Here is a 24,257-nt window from a genome sequence, read left to right as displayed (position 1 = left end):
TTGTCCTTTCCCGTTGCGCCTTTTGAACGCAGCCATTTCCTTTCCATGGCTTCTCTTTCTCGAGGACTTTTTCTCGAGGTGTTCAGTCGTGACTGAGACCCACGCACTCTAACGTTCGGAAGTTTGTGGATTGACTTGCTGTCTAAAGAAAGGAGCACGGCTAAACGAATTGAGGACCATCTCCAGTGTCTGTCCTGTTTGGACATGTTTAAAGACTAAACCTCCTGGTTACAGCACCATCACACCTTCAATGTGGACTGAACATTACAATCTTTAGAATACTGCACCAACACAACAGTAACATGCCTATTGGTCTTTAATAGTAGTGTATCCTCTGGTGGCAAGTAAATAGCGGTTTAAAATCAATACCTCCATCGCATTTTCTTCTGTCTCCCTTTGTTTACCCGAAGATACTGGTGGCTATTAAAAAAAAATGCAGATAAACCGCAATGTACTATAAGCAGCAGAGTTCAAAGCGCGAGGGAAAAAAGTAGCCATCTGAAATTTATAGTAATCACAAAAATTCCCATAATTAATCACAATCCAAATTTTTATTCTTCATTTCTAATTGTCTATTCCTAAAGATTGACTGACTTGTCTGAGTATTTTTGTTGACATTTCCTTTAGCTCCATTAGTGGATGCATAAAGCAACCCCAGCCACTTCTGTAGCTTCTATTCTATGTGCCTTATAGTCCGGTGCGCCTTATAGTGCAGTAAATATGGTAGATCTCATGGAAAAAAAACTTTGCCCCCCCCCCCCCTTCCTGCTTTTTATGCAACGTTAGTATTGACATTTTGACACTTTTCCACCTCAAAAAGGAAGCAGCAACATTGAAATTCAGCTTCATCTTCTTTCAATTTTTATTCTAGAAACAAGAATTGAAAATGAGACTTTTGTTTGTTTCCTTCCTCGTTCCAGAGATGAAACCACAAAGTCAAGCTGCGCATCACTCTTCACTCTGCTTCCAAACGTAATAACCAAGGATCAAAACCAGCACGGGGTTTGTGACGTGCGGTGAAGCCAGTTTGGCAGGTTATTGGCTCTTTCAGGTGAGCTCTTTGTTTATTTGTTACAATCCGCACATCCAGCACAGATTGGAGACAGCGGACATTTTTATCGTCTTTTATGTCTTGTTTTTTTATGGTTTGAGGAAACTAGTTTGGTAAGAAATCGTTTTTTGTGCGATCTCAGATAACGGGGTTCTTTTGGTGGGGAAAACCCAAGCAGGAAGTGCACGTTCAAACGTGAGTTGGTTCAGCGGCGACTCCTTGAAGCTCTCCTTGAGTCGGCGCCTTCACAAGGACCATGGCGAGAAGAGTCGAAGATGATCTTCAATGCCCTTCCTGTTTGGACATCTTTAAGGAGCCGGTCCTACTGCCGTGCAGTCACAGCTTCTGTCTCGCCTGCGTCCAAAAATGGTGGGCGGACCGAGATCGATCGTGTCCACTCTGTAGGATGTCGTGTAGATCCATTGAGGTTCCTCTGAACCTGGCTCTGAGGAACATCTGCGACACGGTTTCACAAACCTCGCTGGAGTCGCCGGAAATCTGTATCTTGCACAGGGAGAATCTCAGACTCTTCTGTTTGGACCACCAGGAGCTGGTGTGCCTCAGTTGCATAGATACAAAACTGCACTTCGGACATAAGTTCTGCTCCATCAATGAAGTTGCGGAAGATCACAAGGAGAAAATCCAGGAAAGTCTGCTGAGGGCCAAGGAAAGATTAAAAGCTTATCAAAGGGGTAGTGACGATTGCGGCGAACAAGTCATGTACATCAAGATCCAGAGGGAGCAGATCGAAAGTAAGATTAAGAAGGATTTCCAGGAGCTTCGTCGGTTCCTGGATTTTGAGGAGGAGGCCAGGTTGGCGGCTGTGAGGAGGGAAGAACAGGAGAAGATTGTGCGGATGAAGGAGAAGATCCAGGCTCTCAACAGCGACATGGTCGCTCTCTCAGAAGCCATCAGGAGCACCGAGGAGCTTCTGACCTCCGACCCGGTTTCCTTCATGAAGAACCTCCAGATCGCCGCGAGCAGAATCGAGGCTCTGCCCGACAAGCCCGAGCTGCTCCCGCGAGGGGCTCTCCTGGACCAAGTGCGACACGCGGGCAACCTCAAGTTCAACGTGTGGGAACGAATGAAGGAGACGGTCTCCTACAGTCCCGTCATCCTGGATCCAAACACGGCCTATTGGGAACTCAAGCTGTCCGAAGATCTGAGCTGTGTGCAATTTGGGAAAAAACTGCAGCGTCCCAAGAATCCGGAGAGGTCCACGTCCTATCCCGACGTGCTGGCTTGTTCTTTGTCTTCGGGAAGACACGCGTGGGATGTGGACGTGGGAGATAACGCGGCCTGGGGGCTGGGCGTGGCCTGGGGGGACCCCGCCACGCCGGACGACATGAAAACATTCACAATCGAATTTTTCGACGAGCAGTACCAACTCTTTGCCGACCCGCATGGATCCTGGAGTCCGCCGGTGAAACTGCAGAGGATCCGGGTGTGCGTGGACACCGACGAAAAAACGCTTTCGTTCTCCGAGTCTCTTATGAACATTCGTTTAGGCGCCACCGAGCCTTCCGATTGGCCGCATTTGACCGAGAACGTGAAAATGTTCCCTTACTTTCGGACGAGGGATAAAATCCCTCTGCGTATCGTTCCGCTTGCCGTTTGCGCTGCCATTCAAAGTCAGCCATGACGTTGGATGTATCGGCGTCGGTCTTCATTCTTCTTCAATAAACTCTTATGGTATTTTGCAGTACAAGGAAAAAAAAACATTTGAGAAAAAAAATGTGTATTTATTAACTTTCTTTCAATCGATCATACCTCACCCCCCCAACAAATCCCCCAATTCTAAATTTGTGATGAACTTTGTACATAACATTGTGTGTGAGATATATATATATGTAAATATATGCATATACATATGTGTAGCTGTTATATTAATATTATATACATATATAGAGTATTTTTTTGAATAGCTGTTGTTTTTTGGTTTTCTTGCACAGCTCGCAGGTCTCCCCGTTGGCAAGCGGCGTCATATTTTTAGCAGCGCCGTCCTATTTTCTGTGGGCGTTTGACATTGTGGCGCCGCAATCTCGTACTCCAGCAAACTTTTTCCCCAAGTCCCGATTGTCATGAATGACTCACTTTTTGTGGCGCTTCCCTTCCTCTCCCCGTTTGCAGATTTTGTTCCCGGTGGAGGTTTTAGCGGGGAAACGAGCGCTCGTCGGGCCTTTCATCCCCCCTCGTGCTTGAAGGATTTAAGCGCGCGCACATCTGCTTCATGTCAATTGAGTGCAAAGCGCTGAGATTGGACAGTGACGGACAGGCCTGAATTGTCAATGGCCACGCGGAGATTTTCATTGAGAGAATCCGGCTAAGGTGCCAAGCAAATTCCTTTATTCTTCTGGAAAGCTTATTTCACGCTCCTTACACTTAAAATCAGGTAGAATGCTATCATGCGGCAATGACACTAAGCAATGCGACAGCCACATTTTGCTTCGATTCATCGGACGTCGTGCTGCTCCTTCTGCTGTGTGCTCTTTGGCCACCTGGGGGCAGTATAATAGACAGGGATGCTCTCAACTCTAAGATGCAGTTTTACTTAGAGGATAAAGGATATATGCAGCAGATTATCCAGCTATTTTTTCTTTTATTTATATATTTTTCTCCATTTTTTCTTCATTTGGCTAAAGTGGAGTCAAAAATGGTACTGGTACTCCGATCAAGTCATGAAATATTTTAATATTTATTAGTTTTACTTAAAGTAATGGATTACTTCAGTACTTTAGTACCTAACAAAATTGTTACATTCATACCTAAATAGTTAATTACCTCCACACTTAATTGCCCAAAGTAATGATTACTTGCTCCCAATTATTTTCGCAAAATACTTGTAAAAACACGTCTTTGGGACTGATTGAGTTAATGGTCATAACTGTGCCTAGCCATGCTAATTAGCCTTAGCATTAGCTTTAAGCTAAGGGAGATTTGCTAAGGCTATGTGGTTTGGAGAAATGTGTTTCTCATTTTTTTTATGTTCATAATGCCGAAAGATGACCTACTCTTAAATGCCATATATTGTTGAAATACAAAAAAATCAATCTTATCGTATTTTCCTTGCTAATAAACTGTGCGTGTACTTTCTCGACCTGCGACCCTCATTGAATATAAACGTAGTCCGCCAGGTGCTGGTCCCATGGAGCAGATCGGCAGCGGACGCCATGTTTAATGGATTAGCGGCAGAGCAAGATGGATGAAGTGCGCCCGCCCGCCCGCCGCACAATGGAAGGCCATTCATTTGAGGGGGAAAAAAAAAACGTGACGGGAAGAGCCGACTCCGGAATGGAATCTGATAGGAGGAACATTACGCCGGTAATACTTTCACTACACTTGTTCCACAATTGCGCTTATCAAGCGTAACTGCCAAGTCATCTCCTAATTGATCGCCTTATTTATATTTAATCACCGCAGGGGAAGCTCACATGTACCAGCGTGTGCGTTATATCAGCCGGATTCAATTTACACAGCAATTGGGGGGGGTTCGGGTTTTGTGCCCCGCCCAAAGCGCAGCTCCTTATAGGCTGTTGCTAATTGCGTGAGAATTTCTCTAAATTCCCCAGCGTTCACTATGCTGTTTGTGTAAAGATCTAGTGTGCCGATTTGTTTACTTATGAATGACTTCGATGTGCTAGCATGTTATTTGCATTTTTTTCGATGATATAAACACAAATTCCATCAAAATAAACAAAATCTGAAGAAAAAACTCAATAGCAAATCCAATAGCTTCACACAATTCATATGTTTAATAGGAGTGGGAAGAAGTACAAAACATATATATATATATATATATATATATATATATATATATATATATATATATATATATATATATATATATATATATATATATATATATTTACATGTTTTATATAAATAAAAAAAATAATTTCAGTAAATATTTAAGTGAATTAATCATATATTACTGTATGTAGCTCTAAATATAAATAATAGATCATATAATAAATACATAATTAAATTGGTACCAAAAATGAGATACATTGTTTAGTTAAGATTTCAATGCAAATGTATTGATATCAAACATTTTTTCTTTTAAATGGAATACACTTCTTTTTTGTCAGTCCACAAAAGACGCTCTTGGTTTTCTTGAGGCTAATATGCTAGCTAATGCTATTGATGTTTGAATAATTTCCCTTATTGGATGCTTTTTTCATTCTTGACAGGAATATCGCGGTTCATTCTTAAATGAAGAGCAAATGAATTGGAACATGACGCATCTCATCGTCAAATTGTCAGGTAGTGACTCCTTTGCAAAATGTTGCCTGCCTTTATTTTGGGAGGGTTGAAAGTCAAGTTAAAAACCATTGTTAAACCAGGGATTTAACATTGTTTTAATTATTTTTTTTGTTTTTTTTGCCCCGACGCACTACCTGCGGGCACACGGCCACCTGTTGCGCGCCGCCAGTTGTTTGTTGACTCGTCAGACGTGTTACTTGGGCGTGTTAAGCATCAAGTCGTCATGAAAAACATCTCCCGGCTTATGCGCGTAATCCGCTCTTAGCGGCTTTTCTGCCCGCAGAGCCTTAATTCTCTCACGAGGATGCTGCAAAAAAGGGGGGATGAGGGTCCGGGATGGCATGAGACGGGGTATGACGCAAGCTCCAATTTAAAAGACAGCTAAAAAAAAAAAAAAAGAGTTACGCCGTATGGGCTGAAAATGGAGAGCAGACAGGAATATTTCTTTTCAAACCCAATCGAGGCAAATTTCGCAGCATTGAACAATGTTTTTCTTTCCAGCCGAAATCTGAAAAAAAATTGCTCTGGAAAAGTAATTGACAGTTGTTGAAAGTTTTCATTGCTTTTTTTTCTTTTATTAATGTTAAAAGTGGATATGGTTTTAGATATACTTATTCATTTTTTATAAATAATCATTTCAATAATTGGGGTGTCATCTTCGTTTTAGCCACATGAATTGTAATTGCAATAAAATAAGTATGAGCAACGTTTTTTTTAGGCAATTTGATGCCACTTGCATTGTTTATTTTTTTCAGTTTTAGAGGTTTTTCTTTTGTTTACTTGAAATACTTATATACATTTTTTATCGATGATTTTTGGAGGGTGCAGATGACCCCAAGCAAAAGGCTTTGTTTTTGCCATATGAGGTTTGATCGCAATAAAACCAGGATTGTCATCATTTATTTTTTTTTCAGCCACTTAGATGCACTTGGTAATACTTTTTTCAGTTTTAGACTAACCTGTAACCAGTATAAACACTGTAAAAAAAAAAAAAGAGTAGTTAACAGTTGGTGAAAGTTGATGTATTTTGCTTTTTTTTTTCGCAATGATACAGCATGATGTATACTTATATTTTTTTCCAAAGATAACAATCTTAATGACTTAATCCCAGTAGAATCAATCCCCCAAATATTTGACAGCGTCAGCCCTACTTGTGACACTTTAAAAACAAATGACACTTTGGCCAAATCCAGTCAGTTTTACCGCCTGATTTCAGATCAGTTCATCTGGGATGGACCAATCAGACGCGCTCGGACCAGCTCGGACTCTTTTCATCCCGTACGGGTAGATTTTGAAAAGCTCTGTTTGCCCGCGAGGATTCTCCGGGCCCGAGTCAATATTGATCCGGAACATACTTTGTAAAAGGAGCCGTATGAAATGAAATGAGAGCGAGCACAATAGAGAGCATCCATCTCCCGGCGCACACAAAAGCCATGTGCTGATAGTGGCTTCCATGACTGCTGTCAGCCCCTCGCTTTCTCCCTCCCTCTCTCTCTCGCTCGCTCGCTCGCTCGCTCGCTCGCTCTCTGATTGGCCGCCGCCTCACAGGGCGCAGGATGCAGGAGCGCCAGGAGGAGAGCGGAAGATGCCACGCATTGGCGCCCAACTTCCCCGCACAATGTTTGCACGGGGCTCCTTTGGGGCTTTTTTAAGATGGTGGGGCTGCGCCCGCGGGGAGCCCCCCCTCGCCGCGCCTTTGGAGTGACGTGACCCCCGCCTGGAAGCAACATGCCGGTGATGAAGGGGCTCCTGGCCCCCCAGAACACCTTCCTGGATAACATCGCCACTCGCTTCGACGGCACCCGTAAGTGCGAGCCGCTCCTCCTTCTATCTTTGCCGGCGACGTATAGTGACGTGCGGAATGCTCCTCCGCTAGATGGCGGTAGGTGCGATTTACAAGAGTCCGGTCCACCTGTTGTCATTCAGGCAGAAACGCAGCTCACTAACTACATTTGTGAGGGAATTCATTCATTGTGCAGCTGAGAAGAAAAAAAATTGCGTTGCCTCACTGAACCGTTTTTTGCATGCTTTCTATGAAGGTTTTGAAGTTTGACCGTGACCAGAAAAATGTGAGAAAAAGTTCATGCCTGCCTGAGAAAAGGGCATTTGGTATACCGTGCAAGGTTTTACACCCTTAAAACATACATGATACATTTTAAAATGGGACATACTGTATAAGCAATGATAAAACAATAAACAATGACATGTATAACAAACGAAAACACAAAACAATACAGTATATTAAACAGAAGAAAAACTGAAAAAAAGCATCATCAATAAAAACAAATACTTACAGAATAAAAGATGAAAAAGAACCCTTCGGAAAGAAACAAAACTAAAGAAAAAAATATGAAAAGACATACAGTACAGCATGAAGGAAAAAATAAATCATAAACAACAAAAAATGTATAAAAAACATAAAAGAAAAAAAATCCCACCCAACACAAAACAACGCCAAAAATGGGTCATTTTGTACAAGGCAACTTAATAAATTGGATTTTCTTCATTCAAATCATCATCAAAATTTGGGTCAAATTCCCCCAAATATCGCATCAGTCCTTTTTGACACATAATTGGATTACTTTTAAGCCAACTGTTTTTTAGCGTAAGTGTATACACAAACACCTCATCTTTGTAAACGTAGCTGGTCTTCGTTTGTCTATTACCCCCCCCCACACACACACACACACACTCCCCCCAAATAAATGTCTTCTTTTCTTTGACCTCAGAGGTTTAGCGCCCACGTAGGCGGCCGCTTTGCCACTCTGTTGTTTTGTAGCTGCTGCCTCCTCGGGGAGCGCGTGCGTGCCTCGTTGCAGGCTGCGGCCGTGGGGATGCGTGTGTGTGTGTGCGTGTGTGCACGTGTGTGTTGTGAGTCTCGTTTCAAGTCTCCTGCCTCTGGAGCCGCAAATCCTTGGGGGCCCACGTTAAATTCATGGAGAAATATGATGCAATTTTGCCAGATTACTTAAAGGCAGGGGTCCCCAACTTTTTTATCACCACGGACTGCTTGAGATTTTTTTTTTTTTTTGGGGGGGGGTTAGCTCACCAGTAATGACAAACAATAGCTATCGAGATCAAATACTTTTGAGGCTGCTTGAAAATCTACAAAAATGCACACTAATCACATTAAATCATTCATATAATTGAATTACAAATGGTATTCATATCAATACACAACATGAATTAGATGCAAATGAGTACTTATCATTGCAAAGTGCTAACAAAATGCTAACGAGCTAAACACATGGAATGCAGCACTACATAACATTAGCTAGCATTTTATCCACAGTCACAAATGTAATATCAAAAGCGGCCAGAGGGGGCGCCAAAAAACAAAGACCAAGCCAAACAAGGCACAAATGAATGAACTAAATTAAATCAATTCTAAAACATCATTATTTCGGGTGCAGATATTTGGAAGATATTTAGTTTGACATTGTCTCCAAGCTGTCGATGCATCCTTGGCATGGAAAATACCAGAATTTGACCCTAAAATTAAGGGTGCGTCTTATACGCAGGTGTGTCCTATATATGGGGAATTGCGCTATTTTGCTGTGAACCGGTTACGTCTCGTTGCTAGGCAGGTTTCTTAGGGCTCCGTGCTAAGTGCCCCTGTCAGTCAAGAAAAAACAAAGCATTCCAATTTTGGCGCGCGCGCTCTGCATTAAATACAAAAGATAGAAGAATGACGGTCCCAGCTGGCCGTCTGCAGCGCGGTGCAAAGGCCAACGTTTTGACGGCGGCGGGACGCGTCCCCGAGCCAAAACGCTCAAAATAGCTTTTGTCCTGTTGCCCGGGTGACAGGTCGCCACCTCTTGCGCGCGGAGCAGGCGCCATTGTGGGTCAATCCACCCGCTCACAGATAGCACACACGAGTCCCCCCCCCCCCCAAAAAAAATGTCTCATGGTAATTTTAAGTGGACACTATACGCGATTGTTGAAGTCAGCTGCCTCCCTCGGTGTCTCGGGTATGTACGGAGGCAAAGCGCTGCAGTTATTGTTTGAAACAGTCTTCTGGAAAATACGTCAAATCGGCTAAAACATTTGGGGAAAAGTGCCGACTCGGCTGGAGCAAATGTCAAAACGCAGGCTCGGACGTGTCATTCTTAGCCACATGTACGCACACTTATTTTTGGATTTGACACCGCCACCAAATGCTTCACAGCACTGGTTTTCAGCCCTTTTTTAAGGGGTGCAAATACCACCTAACCAGGGAAAAACATTTTTAAGACCCATAAGACATTTTTTATATATATTCAATTGAATAAAGTTGGGTGGGTTAGTGTAATATATTTGTGACTCATTTCCTGGAAAATTGCATCACAAGTGTCCATGTGCATCCACTCATTCCAATGAATTTGCTCTCAGTTTGAAAAGCAATATACTTTGCATGGCGTTAATAAGAATTCATTTAGACTTGATGATACCTGCAGAGACCCTGTCAAAATCTCATGTACCTTGTTGAGGTGCTTTCACTTACCACCGCATTTAAGAACCAGGGCTTACGTCAATCCAAGTATGCAGTTTTAGATAAGTTTTATTACTCTTATTGAAAAAAAAAATCCATTAAAATTTTAATTAATTTTGTCTAGCCCAGGGCATTATTTTCTCACCACTATTGATTAGAGCTTGACACGCAAAAAGACCCCAAATGGAGTTAAAAGCAATTAGACGTTAGGTCAAGGCTAAAGTTAGCAAAAAGTGCCTTTGCTTGTAGCTTCATGTTTTGCACCAGAATGTTTGCCCTTCAACTGTCTTTCACTGCCATTGTGATGTGGTTTTAGGTTTGAAGAAGCGTGTTAAAGGGACAATGTGTAAGATTTCAACCGTTTTTCATTACGGAAAGCGGGAGGTGCTGCCTTTACCGTTGTCCCTAGCTAGAACAGACATGGCCGCCACCGGAGGAGTGCCACCCCCCCATGCAATATCATTTCATGATAACTAGACCTACGATTATATTTAAAACATAATGTTGGTCATGAAGAACATATTTATTCGCAAGTTTTTAAAATTTAAAACCATTTAATTTATTCCTTTTATAATGCAAAACGGTCTAAATCTTACACACTGTCCCTTTAAAACTTCATTAAAGACCTTGACACCAAAATAGATACAAAAAAAACCCAAAAAAGATACAAAATAAACTGAGTTAAAAGCAGTTAGTCGTTGGGTCAAAAGCTAAAGTTTGCAAACAGTGTTTTGCTCGTTCTTTGTGTCATTTTGATTTCATTTTCGGTTGAATTTCATTAAACGTCGACGAGACCGTTAATAAGAAATGTAATGAGATTGAAGTGTTTTGCAAAATATTTGGCAGCCACGGAAGGTTCCGGCATATAGCTCGTTAAATACACCTCGCGCGCCCGCCGTGTGTTTGTGCCACTTACACGGACACACACATTCACACAGGGGACAGCGGCGGTATGGAGGCAGCTGATAAGAAGCCCCTTTGTACCCGCACCTTTCACTTGCTGAGAAGTCCAGTCACATTGTGACACAAACACACACACGCGCTTTGAAACCATAACACTTTCATTGCTAGGCTGCAACACAAGGAGCGTTTTTTTTTTTAACAATTTTTTGGTTATGTGCAGCACGGAGCCCATCAAAAAGCAGCTGGCGCTCGACCAGCTTTTTGAGCGCGGCGCAATAAAGTCCTCACGGCACCCCGCAGATTTGCTCCAATTGCTCGTATACATCACAGTCGAGTGTTCCCGGGCTCACGCGGGACCGTTCGCTCGCTCGCAAATCTCTGCTGGACACCAAAATTGTCCTTTTCATAACAAAAAAAGAATCATAAAAAAAGCCAGTCCGCGCAATAGATGGGAAGCTGACAAAGATGGAACACGGAAGGCGAATCGGTTCCAAAAATGAATTCCGGCCTGTTGGCGCACTGAGACGCTTTATATAACCTTCACCTAAGAATAGTGCATCTCTTTATTTTTCAGGATTTATAGCACCGAGAAGCCACAATGAGAAATGTTTTACGGCAAATAAACATGTAAAAACTATTGGCTTTGAGAAAGTTTGGTTTGACTTTAACGCTAGCTGCTATTTAGCACTACCAAGCTAATTCGAATGGCCCAGTCTGCCTGTCTGTCCTCTTATCTCGACCGCCGCTCAATAGCATGGTGCAAAAATAGCAGGAAATGCAATATGACACACAGGTTTAAAATGCATCCAAAAAACGTGCATTATAATGAGTGTGTGCGGGTCCAAACTGGGACAAACAACATACACGTTATATCTCGTTCGTCTTTGCAGAGGATAAAGAATAGATGCCTGATAAATTGAAAGCAAAGTTCTGCTTATTTATGTGGACATCCTTAAGAAATTCACATTCAACATTTGACGTCTCTGAGCAAGAATCGAAATTGCTTTCTTAAACGAGTGTAGATAAAACTTGTTGCTTTGTTATGCTGCGTTAACGAACAGAAAGGTTCCTAGATGTGTCATTGTCCTTTTCCTCGTCCTGTTCCGAGCGCTTTTGGCCTACAAGCATAAAGTGGAACACGCGCGCTAATCGGCGTGCGAGCGTGCGACCGCGCCAAGCAGTCTAATCTTCTGCTGGAGATTGCGCGCTGTGGCCCCGCCCCTTCCTTAACGACACATCTGTGCCGACTGGCCGCCGCCGTAATCTGACGGCGGTGACGGCGGCGGCGTTTCGCACCATTTTCTTTAAGGAGACATGCTTTTTTTTCCCCTCCACTCACATTTCAGGTCCCCTGGTGGGGACGTCGACCCAAAAATGTCTTTACAATAATGAACTCATTGAAGAGATTGACGACAAAATGGCTGACTTTTCTATCTTCTTCTGTTCTTTAGTAATTAGCAGTAGAACGTGAGTTGGTTTCACGAAAACATTATTTTCTAAACAAAAAGCAGAGAAAAGCTTTTTTGTGAGCGTCTGTGTGAAATTACACTTTAGCGCAAGTGATTTTTATGCTAATATTTTGCTTTTCCAGACATTTATTATTCCAACCTCATATCTGTTATGACACAATGAAAAAATAGACTCTCATGGCAAAATAATAATAATAATAACCGTGATACAAATATGAACTGTAACCTTGTGTCATTAGAATAAGGAAAAGAGAAGAAAAAAAATTTCTGGGGTTTTTCACGCAATGCTAGGCTCTTCATCATTTTAATCACGATGCTACAATGTTTAAAAAAAAGCGAAAGTGTGCGCTAATGAGCAAAACAATTGCTGCGGCTTGACATTTGGATGAATTGCCCGCGCGCACACTCATCTGCTCTTGTATTGCTTTCTGCCATCATTCTTTTTTTTTAATAATAATAATCATCATCACGCCGGCGCGGCGCGCTAATCATGTGGCTAATAAAAAGCTGAGGCTGGCGTGCACAGATATTAGCGCGTGTTGATGAGTGTGGCGATTGGCAATCGTCACACGGCCATTTTCATTTGCCCTCAGGACTTTTTTTGGGTGCTTTGGGGACTCAATATAGGAAATGTATTCCCAGGATTCTGATTACTATTGCCAGAACTCGGACTTTATTCTAAGAATTTTGAGAATAAGTTAGACACTATGTGAGAATTCTGACTTTATTTTAAGAATTCTAAGTCAGTCACTGAAGTGAGGATTCTGACTTCATTCTTGTGGCTTTATTCCAAGAATTCTGACTTTATTCTGAGAATTCTAAGAATAAAGTCTGTCACTAAAGTGAGAAATCTGACGTTATTCTCAAAATTCTGGCTTTGTTCCCAGAATTCTGACTTTATTCTAAGAATTCTGAGAGTAAAGTCTGTCACTAAAGTGAAAAATTGGACGTTATTCTTAAAATTCTGACTTTATTCCCAGAATTCTGACTTTATTCTAAGAATTCTGAGAACAGTCAGTCACTAAAGTGAGAAATCTGACTTTTTTCTAAAAACTCTAACTTTATTCCCAGGATTCTGACTTTATTCTGAGAATTCCGAGAATAAAATCAGTCACTACATTGAGAAATCTGACGTCATTCTCAAAATTCTGACTTTCTTCCCCAAATTCTGACTTTATTCTAAGAATTCTGAAAATAAAGTCAAACCTTTCACTTTATAGTCAGAAATGAAAATAGTCAAAATATAAAAAAGTCAGAATTCTCACTTTGCAGTTGGAATTTTGAGTTCAAAGTGAAAGTTCTGGGAATAAAGTCCACACTTTCACTTTCAGAGTCCCGTAAATCCCAAAATTCCAAATATTCCAAAGAATGGGACTTTCCGAGAATCCCGCCGAGCCTCTTTTGAGGCGTTTCCTCCTCGGTTATTTGTCCAAAGTTCCCTTGCATGTGATGATGTTTTTGTCGACTGGCGTCAGACAGCAACTTCCTGCTGGGCAACGCGCAGGGCCAGCGCGGCTACCCCATCGTGTACTGCTCGGACGGCTTCTGCGAGCTGACGGGCTTCACGCGCAGCGAGGTGATGCAGAAGAACTGCAGCTGCCGCTTCCTGTACGGCGCCGACACCAGCGAGCGCGTGGCCCAGCAGATGGAGAAGGCCCTGGAGGGACGCCACGAGTACCAGGCCCAGGTGCACTTCTACAGGAAGGACGGTACGCAAATCATTGCTTATTCCTGCCATTTTAGGGCGGTCTAAAATAGGCCAAACTGGTATACAAATCATTTTTGGATTAGAACCTGATCATAAAACTGAAAATATGTTTGGTAAAAAGTAGTTAGAAAAAAGGTTTTTTTCTTTTTTCCAGAAAATGAAACCGTTTGCAAAATATCCCCCAAATTTACAGTTTTTTTCTGCTTTAAAATACTCCCCAAAGCTGTATGTTGTAAAAAAAAAAAAATCATATAAATTCACATAATAAAATCACATAATTTTGCTCCTGACAGTATAACTTCTAAAATCCATACTGAAATCGTAAATTTTGTAAAATATTAGTAGGGGAATCCAAACACGCCAAAGTTTAACTGATCTAAAAAATATACATATAATCTAATATAACAACACAAAAAAATATTATAAAATATAATAATATAAAAAAATATAAAAATATTTTTTTTCTTGAAAATACAAATATTATTTAAAAATAAGACTAAATGCATTTAAATAAATATATGCATTCTGCAAATAATGGTTAATTAGCCTTTCATTGTGCATTTTTATTTTGTCATTTGTCATGGAACCATCCATTTTCTCATTTAGCTCAACCAGCGAATAATTGTTTGTAAAAATGGAATGGATTTGAAAAGTTACAAGTGAAGAAAAAAGCGATACTGAGCACACCGAATATAAATGCGATCCGGAGGAATCGTGTTTGTTGTGTTTGCCAGGCGCGGCGTTCTGGTGCCTGCTGGACATCGTGCCCATCAAGAACGAGAAGGGCGAGATGGTCCTCTTCCTCTTCTCCTTCAAGGACGTCACCGACAGCCACGGCAAATGTCAGCGCAACAGCGCCGCGCAAGGTGGGCGGCGGCTTTCAAACGTCCGGCGGGACGACCTGGCGCGCTAGCCCGGGCTTGCGTTTCGCGCGCCAGTGGCCGAGGAGGACAAGCGGCGGCGGCGGCGGAAGGGAGGCTCGCGCCTGAGCGAGGCCCGCAAGCGAGGGCGCGCCGTCCTCTACCAGCTGACCGGCCGCTTCTCCCGACGCGCCAAGGGCGACGTCAACCTGGGCGGGGTCAGTACGCCCGCGCCGTACAAAAATGTTGGCAGATGAATGCAAAATGCAAATATCTCTCATCGAGGGCCAAAAACGTCTATAAAAATACCAACGGAATGATGCAGTCTGCCGTTTGTTTGCCAGTTTTATTAAAAAATAAATAAAAAATAAAAAAGGTCACAAAACTAATTTGCTGTTTTGAACTCAGGTCAATTAAAAAATAAGGTGGAAAGCACTTATTCAATTTTTTTTTTTTTTTCGGGGAGCAGCTCAGTTATTTGCAATTAAAAAACTCACCTATTTGCCGATTTGTGCTCAAGCCAAATTAAACCACATACATACACACACGAATCTTGAATGAGCTTGAATATTTGTATTTTTTAAAGTTATATATATATATATATGTCCAAGTTTTTTATGGAAAAAAAATGAAACTTGAATGAAAGACTTGCTGAATGAAGTCCTGTTTGGCAAATGTCTTATCAGACGCCTCGGTCCTCCCACAATGCAACGCTCCATTTTTTTCCCCCCTTGTTCTATTTTTCTTCGCCTTGGCTTCCTCCTCCGTGATTCTTTTATTTATTTTTTTTCATAGTTCTCATATAGGTGTGGGCCAACTCACCCTTATACACCCACACGCGTAAACACTGTAAATAGCCACGGAATAGAAGGATTCAGGTAACAGGTTCCATTTTTATGTAATACCTTAAAACACAATTGATGAGATGGTAAACACGAGCTGCTTAGACTTGAAAGTCGGAATTCCGCATGAAAATAGGAGAAGAAAAAAGTCCAAATTCCAATGGACAAAGGATGTCATTCCTGGGTAAAAATCCCGCAAATATGAAAATGGCCCAAAATGGTCAAAATATCGCACAAGGAGTCCATTTTCATTTGGTCTGTTTTTTTCAGAAGATGATGGATCGTCCGTCGGTGCCGGAGTACAAAGTGGCGGCGGTGCAGCGCTCCCGCTTCCTGCTGCTGCACTACAGCGTGTCCAAGGCGCTGTGGGATTGGCTGATCCTGCTGGCCACCTTCTACGTGGCCGTCACCGTGCCCTACAACGTCAGCTTCACGCCGTATCACGACAACCTGACCGCCGCCCGCTCCACCATCGTCAGCGACATCGCCGTCGAGATGCTCTTCATCACCGGTACACGTCTGCTTCCTTCAAACTAAAAAAAAAAAAAAGTAAAACTCTTTTCATGTATGAGCCACTTCCACTTTCTTTGAAGTCAAGTTAATCAACTTACGATATATATTGATTTGATTTATTTTTGTTATTTAAAATCAGTGTCAGACCATTAAAGTAGAGCGCCAACTACTGGCAAGGAGGTCAATGTTAGCTTTTGCTGTGTCATAACAATACGTTTTGTTTATAACACATTTTACATCTGAAATTCAAAAGTGCGCAAGAATTGTTAAGCAGTGTAATAAAATTGCAAAGGAAAATTCTATGTTGTCTAGGTGGTATCGGTAGCTCCCATAACTACTCGATACCTAACAAATAAGGCTGCTAATGGCCCAATACTTGACCTGGGATCCCTGTTATGTTATAATAATGCATAGCTTTAAATGTTGTAGTATTTAATCGTCATTTTTTTTCTTCCACATCATTCTTCATAATTATGTATTTGTTAAAACAAATATGATGGATTAAAAAGTTAAAAAAAAAGGTAAATAATGTAAATATCAAAAGGCTGCACAAGGGTTCATAATGTTAGTTGCATTTTGCATATGATTTCAGCTCATTGAAGTCTCATGACCCCAAAAAACGAAAACACTAAAAAGTAGCGTATTTTTTTAGACTTTGAACTCATTTGAAGGAGTCGTTTTTTTATCGGCATGTTGATGCGTTTTCCCGGCGGCAGACATCATCCTGAACTTCCGCACCACCTTTGTGAGCCAGTCGGGTCAGGTGGTGTACCAGTCGCGTTCCATCTGCATCCACTACGCCACCACCTGGTTCTTTGTGGACCTGGTGGCCGCTTTGCCCTTCGACCTCCTCTACGCCTTCAACATCACAGTGGTGAGTCACGGCCGCGTCTCGCTCTCGCCGAATGCGTGAATGAACGCTGCCCCCCCCCCCCCCGGCAGACGTCGCTGGTGCACCTGCTGAAGACGGTGCGTCTGCTTCGGTTGCTGCGGCTGCTGCAGAAGCTGGACCGCTACTCGCAGTACAGCGCCATGGTGCTGACGCTGCTCATGTCCGTCTTCGCCCTGCTGGCCCACTGGATGGCCTGCGTCTGGTACATGATCGGTCGCAAGGAGCTGGAGACCAGTCACACTTGGGAAATCGGTCAGCGCGCGAACCGCCGCTTGAAATCCAACTTGGATTTTCACGTGCGATAAGAAAACAATTTGCGTTTGTTTGTTTGTTTTTGTCCCGGGCGCGGCAGGTTGGCTGCACGAGCTGGGCAAGCGGCTGGAGACGCCGTACGCCAACAGCACGGCGGGCGGGCCGTCGGTGCGCAGCGCCTACGTGGCCGCCCTCTACTTCACCCTCAGCAGCCTGACCAGCGTGGGCTTCGGCAACGTCTGCGCCAACACCGACGCCGAGAAGATCTTCTCCATCTGCACCATGCTGGTGGGCGGTACGTAGCCTCGCCTCGGCCGCCCGGCGCCGCCCTCCGGGGGCTGACGGCGGGACTGCGCCCCTCAGCGCTCATGCACGCCCTGGTCTTCGGCAACGTGACGGCCATCATCCAGCGCATGTACTCGCGCCGCTCGCTCTACCACACGCGCATGAAGGACCTGAAGGACTTCATCCGCGTGCACGGCCTGCCCCAGCAGCTCAAGCAGCGCATGCTGGAGTACTTCCAGACCACCTGGTCCGTCAACAACGGCATCGACGCCAACGAGGTGAGCCGGAGAAACGAAGCGAGGGCCGAAACGGGCGGATCGTTTTCCGCGCTCCGATTTCCGCCTTTTTCAATCCCCCCCCACCTTTCATTTGTTCGGCTCCTTCCTCGTTTCGATTTCAAAATAATGGTAAAAATTATTCACCTCTAAATTTGATGTTTATTATTATTTCCACACCTCTCGAACTGAACTTGAATTTGAAACTTCATTCGTCATTTCGTTATTTGCATGGAATTTGCTTCAGGTAAACATACAATATGTTATTTTAAGAGCTATTATGTGTTTTATTTTTCATTTAAGATTTTTAAATATAATGTGTTTGATTTTTATGACTTTTTCTTACATTTTTAATGTATTTTTTCTTAAGATTTCACATTCAGTGACATGTCTTTAAATCTATTTTCAAAAAAGCCCATTTACTTAAGCGTCAATTTACAACCGAAGCTCTTTTGGGGTTTCGAATGAATCGACTTGATTGATTCATCTTTTTTTCTATTCATCTTATCGACTGTGATTTTTTTTTTCCTCCGGCAGCTGCTGCACGACTTCCCGGACGAGCTGCGCGCCGACATCGCCACGCACCTGAACAAGGACATCCTGCAGCTGGCCGTGTTCAAGGGCGCCAGCCGCGGCTGCCTGCGCTCGCTCTCGCTGCACATCAAGACGTCCTTCTGCGTTCCCGGCGAGTACCTGATCCGCCAGGGCGACGCCCTCCACGCCAACTACTTTGTCTGCTCCGGCTCCTTGGAGGTCCTCAAGGACGGCGTGGTGCTGGCCATACTGGGTCGGTTCCCTCGCCGGCTTTCCGCCGCCGCCGCCCGGCCCGCGTCCGATTCTATTTTGGTAACGGCAGGGAAAGGCGACCTGATCGGCTGCGACCTGCCCGACGGAGAGCAGGTGATCAAGACCAACGCCGACGTCAAGGCGCTGACCTACTGCGACCTCCAGTACATCAGCGTGCGCGGGCTGAGGGAAGTGCTCCACCTTTACCCCGAGTACGCCGGCGTCTTCGCCTCCGACATCCACAATAACATCACCTACAACCTGCGGGAGGGAAGCCAGGAACAGGTGCGGCGCGCCAAAGCTGCAAGAAAACCACATTGAAAATGACGTCGATTTTCTCGTTCTGAGGGAAAAGAATTGCCAATTGGCTAAGAATTTGTTGTCTTTCCGTGCTTTAAGCAGCGCCTCTGGTGGTCTGGGGGGGCACGATACAACCTCATTCAAGGATTTTCTTCCTAACGGTTTTAAGAACAGTCAGAGTGGAAAAAAGCGAAGAAATTCTTCATTGAAGCAAGTTTGCACAATTTCAATGAAGTAGTTTTCAAAGAAACGATCAAATTTAAGTCTACATCTTATTTTATATGGACCTTTACTTACATAGCGCTTTTCTAACTTGCACTGCAAAAAGTACAAGAAAATATACAAAAAAAGAAATCTGAAAAGTAGGCAAATTTTCCCGTTTTAAGCAAAAAAAAAACAAAAAACCTGCCAGCAAGATAAAAAAAAAAAAACCTGCCAAAGACCCTAAATCCATACTTTTTTTTTTCGTAATGGTTATAAGAACAGTCAGGGTACAAAAACAAATCAAAAATTCTTAATTTCAGCAAGTTGCAAATACATTTGAAGCATATCGTTTCCAATGACAGGTAAAAATTAAAGGCATTCTTATTTTAAATGGACTTTCATTTAAATTAAAAAATATATATATATTTATATATTTATTTACATTGGGCCATAACGCCCCTCAAGGGCGAGAGTTACTCTGGGATGGCGTCCACTTTCTGGAGCCATTAGTCCAAAAAAAAAGCCGTTTCGACGTTGCCAAGGAAACAGACCGTAGGAAAATATAATACGGCGCTGTCCAATCTGCCAGATGGCGGGCTATTTTTAGGATTTATCCGAGTCAGGGAAAACCCTTCGAGCCGGCCTTTCCTAATAACTTGCCAGAGGAAGATGAGTTAGTTGGTGGGCGGCGTGGGGCGCCGGTCCGGATGGCGTGGCGTTTAATGACGCCGCCGCTCCGCGGGAGATGGAATAATCGGGGGCCCAGACCCAGACAAAGCGCCTTTTTTGGATGCCAGGATAAATGACACATTTGTCACAGTTAAAACGTATTGTTGAAAAATTTGGGGGTACAAGCGCAAACTGTTTTCAATCATGTACCCCCCCATCAAATATTTTTCACTTTTGCTCATAAATGTTCTTGCCTTCCTCTCCCGTGCGATAAAACGCTTCTTCAACTTGGTTCCTTTGAACTTTTTTTGGGGGGTGGGGGTGTCAAAATGCAAATGAAGTCAATTTGTGGGCTTGACGGCTGCCTATTTCTTCTCTCCGCAGGGACTCGGCAGGTTTTCAAGGTCGCCCAGGATCCCGCATGTGAGTTCATTGCCAAGCTTTCCTCCACCTATTAAGAACGGTGTGTGTGTGTGTGTGTTTTTCTGGGACACGGACTTTCCCTTCAGGTCGGAACTCATGTAGAGCATGGATAAGAAGAAAGCGGGGGTCTCTGTGGCCTACATCACGCCATCAGCTTCAAAAGTTGCTTTCAGTGCAACTTGTGAACACTGAACTGCATGCCAACAATTTCGCTCAAATTAATTGGATTAAAAGCAGGTGGCCTCAACCTTTTTTCGACGATGAACTCCCATAAGAAAAAAATCACTTAAAAACACTTAAAACAGGGTGCTTTGCCGGCTGTGTCAGCCAGCCCCCCGTAAAAAAATGTACTTTGACGTCTGTAGCCGTCATTGGCAGTGAATGAGTTAAATGTTCTTCTAAATTGTTCTAAATGTTCTTGTAAATTGTTCTAAATGTTCTTCTAAACGTTGAGTGTCATGAGTCATGAGTGTCATTTTTTTCGCACGTCAGGAATCGCGACTTCCCCCTTTAGCGGAAAGGGGCAAGCGGGGGGATTCCTCGGACGGCTTCCCGGCCTCCCCGTCGCCTCGCTCGCGCCGCAACCTGCTGCTGCCCAGCCTGGGCAGCCCCGTGCGCCGCACCTCCCTGGGCAACCTGCTGGGCGACGAGCTGCGGCAGTTCAACGCGCTGCGCCGCTGCCGCTCGCCCAACCTCGGCCGCGGCTTCCCGGGCCGCGCCCCCTCCTCGCCGCAGACCGAGACGGAGCGCGCCCGAGAGTCCTGCCGGGAGCTCAAGCCTTCCGAGCTCCTCATCCCCACCGTCGCCTGCTTCGGACCCCCCGAACTTAGTCCCAGGTAAACCCGCGCCCGCTTTTTGACTCGGAATCCATATCGATGCTAAAAATGCATAAACATTTCCACGGAAGCAAGAATTCATTGCGGTAGGTGCGCCAAATGACACAGCTTTTCAGCGAGTACCATATAGGGCTCCGCTCGGGAATCACTTCCTGTATTTCCCGCGCTCAATCTAAATTTGAAGCAGTATTTGAGAAGGACCGCTTTAATCCGAACCAAAGCAAAAACGTTTTTATATAAGCCATATCTGTTTGATCTTCTGCCCGTCTTTAAAAGCACTTACAGTAAGTGAGCAAAGATGGAAACAACCACGTGACTCATTTAAGCGTCCTTAATGGAAGCATATTCAGTTCCAAGCGTGCCAATCATGAAACAAACAACCGAGTGACTCTTTTAGGTGAATAAATATCTCTCTGTCCTTTTATGGTTCCACTGAATCGACTCATAAAGTCAATTGTTCAGTTAAACAAACTCACCCGCAAGAAGTAATCTCGGAAGTCCAGTCCGAGTCCTCGGAAACCTCGGGGGCGTGACTGTGACCCGTTCCGGGCGGTCCTCCCACGCCGCCCCCGCCGGCGGCTGGCCGGAGTCCCGCTTGAAAGCGCTCTCTGGTTGCTTGGGCTCAAGGGTCGTGGACGGCATCGAGGACGACGGACGCGCCTTCCATTTCAACGTGGAGCGAACCGGGCCGCAAGCAGGAAGAGGAAGCGGCGGGACCCGTGGTAAGCCAGTCGCGCGCCACCCGCCGTCCAATCAGGAGCCTCGGCTCGCGCCGCCGCCTCACCGGCGCGATTTGATAAACACTCAAATTCTTCGATTTCGGGATTTGTTGTATTATGAATAAGAAAAGTGACAGTTTTATGGGAAAAGGCGTCTCAACTCATCATCATGAGAAAATTCAAATTCACATTCAAAGTCACAGTTTCACCAGAATAATAATAATAAAAAAGAAATGACAGCATGCTAGACGTGCTAACATTCTGCTGCTATTCAATAGAGTCCACGCAAGTGAACGGCCAATTGCTGCTGGAAACCGAGGAAGTCCGGCAGAGTATAAGTCAACTCCACCAAAAGGTAAGATGTGGCCCGCTGTGGGCGGGGCATTGAAAAAAAACATCATAAAAGTCATTAAAAAAAACATATGTGTCAAAATCCAGTCCGCGAGAGCCGGTATCCTGCATGTTTTTGAACCCTCTCAAACGGACCTGATTCAAGTGATTGGGCTCATTTTCAAGCTCCTGTTAATGAACTAATTATTTCAATCAGGTGTGTTGGGGAGAGAAAACCGGAAAACATGCAGGATACCGGCCCTCCAGGACTGGAGTTTGACACCTATGCTTTAAAACATATGTGTCTTTTACTGTGCTTACAAAAGCAAAGATATGAAGTCCACAAACATTTGACTGCACTCTCACTATTTGTTTACCTTTTTATCCAAATTTTTTTTTTTGTCTTATGTTTTAATGTGTTAATGTGGGCCAAAAAATTCACCTCATATATAAGGGTAAAATGTTGTCCGGTAAAGTTTGGGTCAATCGAATGGACAGTACAGCCGGAACGGCGTCACGACCGATACGATTTTTCAACCCTTTGTTTGTTGGCATTAAGCTTTTTTAAGCTAAACAAAATTGTTTCGTTTGAAAGTAAAGTTAAAAGATTTTTTTACCAAAATTTACCGTTTTTATTTTCCAAAATTTCTGCTCCCCGTCAGTTGGGTTTGCCACTTTCTCCCATTTTGATCCCGTACGTCAAGCGCTCAAGCCACGCGAATGAGGTCGCGCACCTCAAAAAAGCTGCTTAATGTTTGGCTTCTTGCCTTCTCCTGCGTCATCCTCGAAAAAATATGCAGCGTCTCCGTTCCGGATGGTAAATAGGGCGCGGGCAGCCCCAGATGTTCACGCTGTAAAACGGGCAACCCATAAATCAGCGGGGCTCTCCGGAGAGCTGACTCAACATTTTGAAGACCGTCTTGCGCATTTTTCCAGTCGGCGGTGACGTCCCTGCGGATTTGGCACCGCTCTAAGTGGATTTGTCCACTTTTCTCCACGCAGATGGGCTCGCTAAACCAGGAAGTGTCGGATCTGGCCAACGGCCTGCGCCGTATCACGCAACTCCTCCAAACGCACGTCTCCGCCCATCACAATTCCTACCTCCGCCACCAGGTGGCGTCCGCGCAGCCGGTCGGGTGTCGCGGCGCCACCTTGGCCGCGCCCCCGCCGCGGACTTCGGGAGACATCCCCGGCGGGGGGCCGGTCGGCCCGACCGCCATCAGCCGATCCCAACCGGCTCTGTACGTGCGACCCGACGCGGACTCCCCGGACGCCGCCCCGTCGGCCGGTTCTTACCCGCTTCTCGGACCGCCGCGAAGCTCGCTCCGGGACGACGACCGTCACGCCCGGGACCCGCATCCGCCTTTAATCCCCGCTTGTACGTCCCCGCTACTAGTCCCGACCTCACCCCGATTGGACCACCCTGGCCTCGGTCTGGATTTTCCCAGCTTTAGCCCGGACCACCCCAGTCTTAATGTGGACCGACGCAGACTGAGTCTGGACCAGCCTTCGGATCGCTCCGTCCTCACTTTGGACCTTCCCGGTCTTAATCTGGACCGCCCTAGCCTCAATCTAAACCAACCCGGTCTCAGTGTGGACCACCCCAGTCTGGAGTGCCTACTGGGCAGCCGCAGGGACAGCGAAAGCACGTCCAGGTCCAGCGTGGGCGTGCAGACGCAAAGTAGCGAGCAGTCGTGGTGTTTGGACCTCACGGATTAAAAAAAACAAAACAAAGCAGTGTTTCCGAAACTGAAGAAATCATGACCGGGAGGACCCCCGACCCCGACCCTCTCTTGAGTCCTCAAGCTCTCATGTTTGTCCAACTTCATGCGGTTTTTGATGGGCTCCACTGACTGAATGAAAAGCTAAATATTGTATTTAGAATTATGAATGGAATAAAATGGTCAAATGGAATAAAATGAAGGAAAAAAAAGGTTTTGAATCGTAATTCTGGCCCTACGTCCCACGCAATAAACTAGGCATTAATAAAGGAATATATCTTTTGGTCAAACATTTCAGAAATTTCCAGAAAGGTGTTGTCAGATTGCAACTTTTAGTTCGATGGAGCTAAAAGTGAAGCGGAATCGGCAGCAGACGACCTGTAAAATGCTGGCAATCATATGCCATATGCTTTGTTTGTTTTTCTCTTTTAATTCGCGGCACGTTTGTGCGCTAATGTGTAAAAGTATAATCCTGGCCATGAAAT

General features: G+C 44.4%; 2 protein-coding genes across 2 annotated transcripts; both read left to right on the top strand.

Annotated features, from left to right (window-relative positions):
- The first annotated feature begins 1,092 nt into the window (after positions 1–1,092).
- Positions 1,093–3,201, top strand: LOC148409967 (E3 ubiquitin-protein ligase TRIM35-like). Its single transcript, XM_088438825.1, has one exon. It carries the CDS (start codon positions 1,308–1,310, stop codon positions 2,691–2,693), a length of 1,386 nt encoding a protein of 461 aa, XP_088294951.1. The 5' UTR covers positions 1,093–1,307; the 3' UTR covers positions 2,694–3,201.
- Positions 3,202–6,971: 3,770 nt separating this feature from the next.
- On the top strand, positions 6,972–24,171 carry kcnh4b (potassium voltage-gated channel, subfamily H (eag-related), member 4b). The gene is made up of 16 exons (XM_088438824.1): positions 6,972–7,118; positions 13,633–13,866; positions 14,600–14,731; positions 14,804–14,943; positions 15,838–16,078; positions 16,797–16,954; positions 17,023–17,224; positions 17,325–17,519; positions 17,588–17,787; positions 18,322–18,571; positions 18,641–18,855; positions 20,128–20,166; positions 20,659–21,002; positions 21,630–21,724; positions 22,000–22,076; positions 23,054–24,171. Exons 1-16 carry the CDS (start codon positions 7,043–7,045, stop codon positions 23,768–23,770), a joined length of 3,315 nt encoding a protein of 1,104 aa, XP_088294950.1. The 5' UTR covers positions 6,972–7,042; the 3' UTR covers positions 23,771–24,171.
- The last annotated feature ends 86 nt before the right edge of the window (positions 24,172–24,257 follow it).

The sequence above is a fragment of the Hippichthys cyanospilos genome, chromosome 17 (assembly GCF_059441005.1).
Source record: "Hippichthys cyanospilos isolate Australia breed blue-spotted pipefish chromosome 17, RoL_Hcya_1.0, whole genome shotgun sequence".
NCBI lineage: Eukaryota > Metazoa > Chordata > Actinopteri > Syngnathiformes > Syngnathidae > Hippichthys > Hippichthys cyanospilos.
This window is presented reverse-complemented; position numbering and strand designations above follow the sequence as displayed.